At 45.5% G+C, this 8,704-nt stretch overlaps 1 protein-coding gene across 1 annotated transcript in view; it reads left to right on the top strand.

Moving 5' to 3' along the window:
- The first annotated feature begins 1,533 nt into the window (after nucleotides 1-1,533).
- The window catches only part of LOC122544330 (paired immunoglobulin-like type 2 receptor beta), a 49,252-nt gene continuing 42,081 nt past the window's right edge, over nucleotides 1,534-8,704 (top strand). The window contains exon 1 of the mRNA XM_043683505.1: nucleotides 1,534-1,636. Coding sequence (XP_043539440.1) covers nucleotides 1,594-1,636 — 43 coding nt within the window. The 5' untranslated portion in view covers nucleotides 1,534-1,593. The remainder of the gene's footprint in view (nucleotides 1,637-8,704) is intronic.

Here is an 8,704-nt window from a genome sequence, read left to right as displayed (position 1 = left end):
CCCCGTGACCCTCCATCCCCCCTTACCAATCAGGACCCCATCTCTCTCCATCTTAAAGACACTCAATGACTTGGCCCCCACAGCCCTCTGTGGCCATCAGTTCCACAGAGTCCCCACCCTCTGGCTGAAGAAATTCCTCCTCATCTCAGTCCATCCCTTCACTCCTGAGGCTGTGCCCTTGGGTCCCAGTCTCTCCCACTGGCGGAAATATCTTCTCAGAGACTCATATAGCACGGAAACAGACCCTTCAGTCCAACTCGTCCATGCTGACCACATTTCCCAAACTAACTCATCCCACTTGCCTGCATTTGGCCCACATCCCTCCAAACCTTTCCTATCCATGAGGAGAAAGTGAGGTCTGCAGATGCTGGAGATCAGAGCTGGAAATGTGTTGCTGGAAAAGCGCAGCAGGTCAGGCAGCATCCAGGGAACAGGAGAATCGACGTTTCGGGCATAAGCCCTTCTTCATTCCTGAAGAAGGGCTTATGCCCGAAACGTCGATTCCCCTGTTCACTGGATGCTGCCTGACCTGCTGCGCTTTTCCAGCAACACATTTCCAGCTCGTTCCTATCCATGTCCCTGTCCAAATGTCTTTTTTAAAGGTTTCAACTGTACCAACAGCTACCACTTCCTCTGGCTGTTCATTCCTTGCACAAACCACCCGCTCGCTGTGTGAAAACTTTGTCACTTCAAGTTCCTTTTAAATCTATCCTCTCTCACCTTAACGTTATGCCCTCCGAGGTTTGAACTCCCCTATCCTGGGGAAAAGGCCTTTGCTGTTTACCTTATCCATGCCCCTCATGATTTTATCATGTGAATAATTTCTGCACCCTCTCCAGGTTCATAACCACCTTCCTACAGCAAGGAAACCAGAGTTACACACGGTACTCCAAAAGTGGCCTCACCAATGTCCTGTCCAACTCCAACATGACGTTCCACGTCAATGGTTCAAGCAATGAAGGCAAACAAAATCATAAAAAGTGCTGAGAATTGCAAATTTTTCCTGCTTTATCAAGACGAAAGGTCACCCACAAACATACGTTCCAAAGATAAGGAGCAGCATTCCAAAAGCTAGTGCTTCCAAATAAATCCATTGGACTATAACCTGGTGTTGTGCGATTTGTAACTTTGTCCATCCCAGTCCACCACTGGCTCCTCCACATCAGGTTAATAACTAATTTATTTCAATTCTCTACGCCCACTCTATCCAGGCCTCTCGGTATTCTGCAAGTTTCAATTAGAGCCTCTCCCCCCACCCCCAATCCTTTTAAACTCCATTGAATACAGACCCAGTGTCCTCAACCGCTCTTGATACAACAAGCCCTTTACCCCCAGGATCCTCCTCTGGATCCCCCTCCCCTCGCTGCTTTGCAGATCGGAATTCTAGAAATAAGTGAGAAAAACACTCCCACCGTCTCTCCTCAGTCGGTTTGAGGATACCACTTCCTGCCTGGAGTTGGTCGGAGCACAGAAAAACAGGAAGACATGAAAGCAGAACTAACTGTGTGGAGTGACTGGGTGTGTTATAAAACCCCACTACATTTCTCTTGTAATCATTGAAAGCAGACGACCAGAGCGAGAGCAGGCACGGCGATGGGCTCTGCTCTTCACCTCCTCCTTCTGTCTCTCTGTGTCGGTGAGTCAATTCAATCTCATTCCAATATGTCACCAACTTGGCGTCTGATTCGGACTCAGTCCTTCCCTTCACCAGCCACTCCGTGACTCCAAGCTTTTTTCTATCCTGGTCTTGTGGGTAAATCGCCATGAGTTCCTTTCCATTCGGCTGCTTATTAAGAGAACTTGCAAACCGTCAAGTTCCAAAACAATGACTAGAAAACAATTAACTAGAAAAATAACACCCCTCAAGGAAGCAAGTTTAGACTCACATCCCGACTTGGCAATTTATGGTGGAATCGGGCCACCGTTCCAAACAGCAGTATCTGTCTCTAGAAGTGTCCAGGGCTCGTGGATTGATTTATTGTTGTCACATGTCCAGAGATATAGTGAAAAGTATTGTTTTGTGTGCTCGAAAGGCAGATCGTATCATACGGAGTGTGTCAGGAAAGTAGAACAGAGTGCAGAATGCAGAGTTACAGTCACAGAGAGCGAGAGATCAGAATTAATATTTGGGAGGTCTGTTCAAAAGTCTGATAATGCCGGGTGTTAGGGACCATGCAGACCCCACCCCCAAACATTTTAAGCAGGCAGCCCAGACCCGAGCTTTTTTCGTTGTTTTAAGCAGGGGTCAGGTGGATATTCCAGCAGCGACACAACTGGTCAAACCACTCGGTTTGAAATGAAACAGGATTTATTTATACACAAACAAAAGGAAACCAAGTTTTGAATAAAGTAACTGTTTGAACACCCAACAAACATGAAAATATAACTCAACAAAGAGCGGTCCCAATTTCCTTGGCAAAATGCTAAATTCAAGTACGGGTTCTTACAGGAGAGGGATTGCAGAGAGGGGGTGAGTCAGTCAGAAACTTCTGTTGAATCAGGAAACATGTGACCATCAGGATAACTTACCACAGGATAAAATAGAAACCCTTGAAGGGGAAAGAGAAGTTAAACAGCTCCAGCGTTATCCTGATGATCTTCACTGACATCTGCTTTTCCCTTTCCACATGAGGATTTCTCTTTTCCCCAGTTTCTATCGCTCACGGATTGAAATTGATGTTGGAAGCCAAACTTTGATTTATGATCTAACTCATAACCATCAGCCATTTCAGCTGCTAATCTTGCTGTCTTCACTCTCTGCTCTTCCACAGGGGTTGTCACTCCCTCAGAAAGTGAATTTTTAAACTCCTCCAAATAATCCTCTCTCTAAGAGTGTCATAGTTTTGTTCTATTTTTAATGCCCTTCTCCATCTGTTGAAATTACTTTGTTTAATCTTTTCAAACTCAATGTAGGTTTGACCAGGGTCACTCCTTAGATTCCTGAAACTTTTTTTTAGATTACTTACAGTGTGGAAACAGGCCCTTCGGCCCAACAAGTCCACACCGACCCTCCAAAGAGCAACCCACCCAGACCCATTCCCCTACATTTACCCCTACACCTAACACTATGGGCAATTTAGCATGGCCAATTCATCTAACCTGCACATCTTTGGACTGTGGGAGGAAACCGGAGCACCCGGAGGAAACCCACGCAGACACGGGAAGAACGTGCAAACTCCACACAGTTGCCCGAGGCGGGAATTGAACCCGGGTCCCTGGCACTGTGAGGCAGCAGTGCTAACCACTGAGCCTGTAAGTTGTCTGTAAGTATCTGGCACAAGTTCATATGCACTTAAGATGGCTTTCTTCATCACCTCATACGCATCCCCCACTCCGCCTCTGATAGGGATGTGAATACCTCACTTGCTGTATCTAAAAGTTTTGTTTGGATCAAGAAAATCCACATAGTCACGGCCCACTGCATTTGTTTAGCCACCTTCTCACCTGAGATGAAAAAGACTTCTACATCCTTCTCATCAAATTGAGGCAACGCTTGGATGTATTGGAACAGATCCCCACCAGGCCTTTGGCTCCCAGGGGTTTGCTCATCCTCACTCTTCACTGAGTTTACCTTCAGCCTTCATCTCCATCCTTTTAAGCTGACTCTCCTGTCAAAGTGCCAATTTATTAAGTTCAAACTCCCTCTCTTTCTTCCTTTCCTTTCCCCCCCTCTCTCTCTCTCTCTCTTTTTGTTCTGCTGAAACGATTCTGTCCATTTCTTTTTGTTCTGCTAGGGCCTTTCATTCTTTTTCTCTTTCCTCTGCTTTGAATCGTAATTTCAACAGTTACATTTCTTGTTCTCTTTTCCTTTTGCCTCTAACTCAAGCTGCTTCATCTTCAATTGAATTTTCGGCATCTCCAAAGATTCAAATGACATTTCCAGCAAATTTAAATGCTGAGCTATTGCTGTAATTATCTCTCCTTTTTCTGAGGAATGTAGATAACCCCAAGTTCAGTCTGTCTGCTAATTGCAGCTGCTTTGCCTTGTTTTGTAAAACCCCCAAGGTCACTTCTCCCACCCCCAGAATACTCTTTGTGACTGACAGAGCCATTATTCCCCCAAGCAGTGTTTAAACCATCCGAATTCAACACCTGGATCAAAAGACACTAACACCTTCCACTCGCTACCTTTGAGCACAGCAACCTTAATACCAAATCAGAACTACAGAATAAATCCTGGACGAGCCCCCAATCTGTTATGGACCAGGCAAGACCCCCTCAAAGTATTTTAAGCAGGTATCCCAGACCCTGTGTTTTTCTGGCTGTTTTAAGCAGATGTCAGGTGGATATTCCAGGATTGACACAGCTGGTCAAACCACTCGGTAGTCATTTGCACATGAACAAGAGAAAACCCATTTAGAATAACATAACTGTGTGAAAACCCAACCGACACAAAAACGCAACTTAACAAAGAGCTATTCCAATTCTCTGCAACATCCCATAACACACCCTTTGGCAAAAAGGTAAATTCAAACACGAGTTCTTACAGGAGAGAGATTGCAGAGCGAGAGGGAGAGGGAGGGTCTGTCAGGAACCCTCTGTTGGATCAGGGAACCTTCTCCCCCAGCAGCTTTCTTTGTCCAGTAGCTTCAAACAGACTGCTCGAAAAAACCAAACAGAAAAAAAATCCCTGAACCGGGAGAACTGGCCACTCCCCTTTCATTGTACAAGTGTTTCCAAATAAAAACTTTCAAAGCCATTTCAAAAAGACATTTCCAGACAGACAACATAGAAATTCCAGCGCAGTACAGGCCCTTCGGCCCTCGATGTTGTGCCAACCTGTGGAACCAATCTGAAGCCCATCTAACCTACACTATTCCATTCTCATCCATATGTCTATCCAATGACCATTTAAACGCCCTTAAAGATGGCAAGTCTACTACTATTGCAGGCAGGGAATTCTATGCCCTTACTACTCTCTGAATGAAGAACCTACCTCTGACATCTATCCTATATCTATCACCCTTCAGTTTAAAGCTATGTCTCCTCATGCTAGCCATCACCATCAAGGAAAAAGGTTTTCACTATCCACCCTATCTAATCCTCTGATCATCTTGTATGACTCCATTAAGTCACCTCTCAACCTTTTCTCTAACAAAGACAGCCTCAAGTCCCTCAGCCTTTCATCATAAGGCCCTCCCTCCATACCAGACAACATTCTGGTAAATCTCCTCTGCACCCTTTCCAATGCTTACACGGCCTTCCTATAATGCAGTGGCCACAACAGTACGCAATACTCCAAATGCGGCCGCGCCAATGTTTTGCCCAGCATGACCTCGTGGATGCGAAACTCAATCCCTCTATCAATATGAGTCAACACACCCCATGCCTTCTTAACAGCCCAATCAATCAGGGTGGCAATTTCCAGGGATTTATGCACATGGACACCAAGATCTCTCTGCTCATGCATGTTGCCAAGATTCTTACCATTAGTCTAGTACGCTGTATTCCTGTTACTCCTTCCAAAATGAATCACCTCACACTTTTCTGCATTAAACTCCATTTGCCACCTCTCAGCCCAGCTCTACAGCTTATTTATGCCCCTCTGTAACCTGCAACATCCTTCCGCACTGTCCACAACTCCACCCACCTTAGTATCATCTACAAATTTACTAACCCATCCACCTACCCCTATCATCCAGGTCATTTATAAAAATGACAAGCAGCAGTGGCCCTAAACAGATTCTTGCGGTACTCCAATCATAACTGATCTCCAGGATGAATATTTCCCATCAACCACCATCCTCTGTCTTCTTTCAGCTATCCAATTTCTGATCCAAACTGCTAAATTACCCGCATTCCCATGCCTGTGTACTTTCTGCAATAGCCTACTGTGGGAAATCTTATCAAATGCCATACTGAAATCCATATTCACCACATCAACTGCTTTACCCTCATCCACCAGTTTGGCCACCTTCTTGATGAACTCAATAAGGTTCGTGAGGCACGACCTACCCTTCACGAAACCATGTTGACTATCCCTAATCGCACTATTCCTCTCTAGATGCTTCTAAATCGTACCTTGTATAATCCTTTCCAACATTTTACCCACAACCGAAGTAAGGCTCACTGGTCTATAATTACCAGGGTTGTCTCTACTCCCCTTCTGAAACAAGGGAACGATATTTGCTATCTTCCAACTTCTGGCACTATTTCTGATGACAATGATGACATAAAAATCAAAGCCAAAGGTTCTGCAATCTCCTCCCTTGCTTCACAGAGAACCTGAGGATAAATCCCATCTGCCCCAGCGGACTTATGTATTTTCACACTTTCTGGAATTGCTAACACCTCCTCCTTGTGATCCTCAATCCTGTCTAGTCTAACAGTCTGAATATCAGTATTCCAGACAAGATTGCCTTTTCCCAGTGTGAATGCTGACAAAAGTATTCACTTAGCACCTCTCCTATCTCCTTGGACTCCATGGACAACTTCCCATTACTGTCTTAACCTTACTGTAGTCATTCTTTTATTCCTGACATACCTAGAGAAAGCTTTAGAGTTTTCCTTGATCCTACGAGCCAAAGACTTCTCATGTCCATTCCTGGCTCTTCTTAGCTCTCTTTAGGTCCTTCCTGGCTAACTTATAACTCTCAAGCGCCCTAACTGAGCCTTCATGTCTCATCTTTACCTAAGCCTCCTTCTTCCTCTTGACAAGAGATTCAACTTCTTTAGCAAACCACAGTTCCCTTGCTCAACCACTTCCTCCCTGGCTGACAGGTACATACTTATCAAGGACACACAGTAGCTGTCCCTTGAATAAGCTCCATATTTCATTTGTGCCCGTCCCCTGCAGTTTTCTTTCTCCTTCTATGCATCCTAAATCTTGCCTAATTGCATCATAATTCCCTTTCCCCCAGCTATAAACCTTGCCCTGCGGTATATACCTATCTCTTTCCATTGCTAAAGTAAATGCAACCAAATTGTGGTCACTGTCATCAAAGTGCTTACCTATCTCCAAATCTAACACCTGTCTGAGTTCATTCCCCAGTACCAAATCCAATGTGGCCCTACCCCTTGTTGGCCTATCTACATACTGTGTCATGAAACCCTCCTGCACACATTGGATAAAAACTGATCCATCTAAACAACTTGAACTATAGCATTTCCAGTCAATATTTGGAAAGTTAAAGTCCCTCATAACAACTACTCTGTCTCTCTCACTCCTATCGAGAATCATCTTTGCAATCCTTTCCTCTACATCTCTGGAACTTTTTGGCTGCCTATAGAAAACTGCCAACAGGGTGACCTCTCCTTTCCTGTTTCTAACCTCAGTCCATACTAACTCAGTCGACAAGTCCTCAACAAACATCCTCTCTGCCACCGTAAGACTGTCCTTGACTAACAGTGCCACACCTCCCTCTCTTTTACCAGCCTACCTGTTCTTACTGAAACATCTAAATCCCTGAACCTGCAACAACCATTCCTGTCCCTGCCCTATCCATGTCTCCAAAATGGCCACAACATCAAAGTCCCAGGTACCAACTCATGCTGCAATGTTCACACGTTCTTCCGGATGCTCCTGGCATCGAGGTAGACACCCTTCAAACCACCTTCTTGCCACCAGTACACTCTTGTGACCTTGCAATCTTATTTATGACCTCACTACTTTCAACCTCCTGTACACTAGAGCTACAATTCAGGTTCCCAAACCCCTGGTGAATTAGTTTAAACCCTCCCGAAGCTCATTAGCAAATTTCCCAAACCCTCCATCCCCGGTTATTGGCACTCCTCTAGTTCAGGTGTACATCAGACATATCGGAAGCTCTGCCTTTGCAACCCCTCTTCAAAGAAACCATGGGTGACAATAACCTTGTTAAAGGGGCAGCATGGTCGCACGGGGAAGAAGCTGTTCTTGAATCTGTTTGTATGTGTTTATAAATGTTTATACCATCTGCTCGAGGGAAGAGGGTGGATGAAATTACAACAGGGTTGGGGGGGAGCCCTTTGATTACAAGAACAGAATTAAACCAGCTGGCCCCTCCGACCTGCTCCCCCTTTCAATAGGTTATTGCTCAACTTTTCATGGATTCAGCACCATAATCCTTAACTCCTTAACTGTTCAAAAATCTATCCAAAAACACCCAACGGGGTAACCTCAGCTGCTTCACTGGGCAGGGAATTCCACAGATTCATAATCCTTTGGGGGAAGACGTTCCTCCTCAACTCAGTCAAATCTGCTCCTCGAGGCAGTCCCCAGATCCATCCCAGTGAAAGGACAGGGTTCCAAAGGAGGTTTTAGGAGAATTAAACCAGTGATCAGACAGAGGGAGGGATTTACGGGGGAACATGAGGAAAGAGAGATTGCAGGAGAGGGAGAGGTTTGGGGGGGGGGAGGGTTCTATAACCACAGACTGAGACCTTCCAAAGGTACACCCCCTCACCACAACCTCTGCCATGGAGATCTAAGAGGATTATAGGGGCTGGAGGGGTAAGAGGGATAGGGAGAGATGTAGGGATTGAAAGGGAGGCAGAGACCAAGGAGGACTGATGGAGGTTACAGAGATAGGGAGGGATATACGGGCTGCAGGGGTGATAATGATAGGGAGAGGAAGGGTATAGCGAAAGGAGGAATTTAGAGATAGGAGGGGTGTAAGGGCTGGAGGAATTTACGGAGATATGGTTGGAGGTGTAAGGTCTGGAGGAGGTGACAGAGAATGGGAGGGGTGTAGGAGCTGGACGAGCATACTGAGATAGGGAGGGG

This window comes from Chiloscyllium plagiosum, chromosome 48 (assembly GCF_004010195.1).
Source record: "Chiloscyllium plagiosum isolate BGI_BamShark_2017 chromosome 48, ASM401019v2, whole genome shotgun sequence".
Taxonomy (NCBI): Eukaryota; Metazoa; Chordata; class Chondrichthyes; order Orectolobiformes; family Hemiscylliidae; genus Chiloscyllium; species Chiloscyllium plagiosum.
This window is presented reverse-complemented; position numbering and strand designations above follow the sequence as displayed.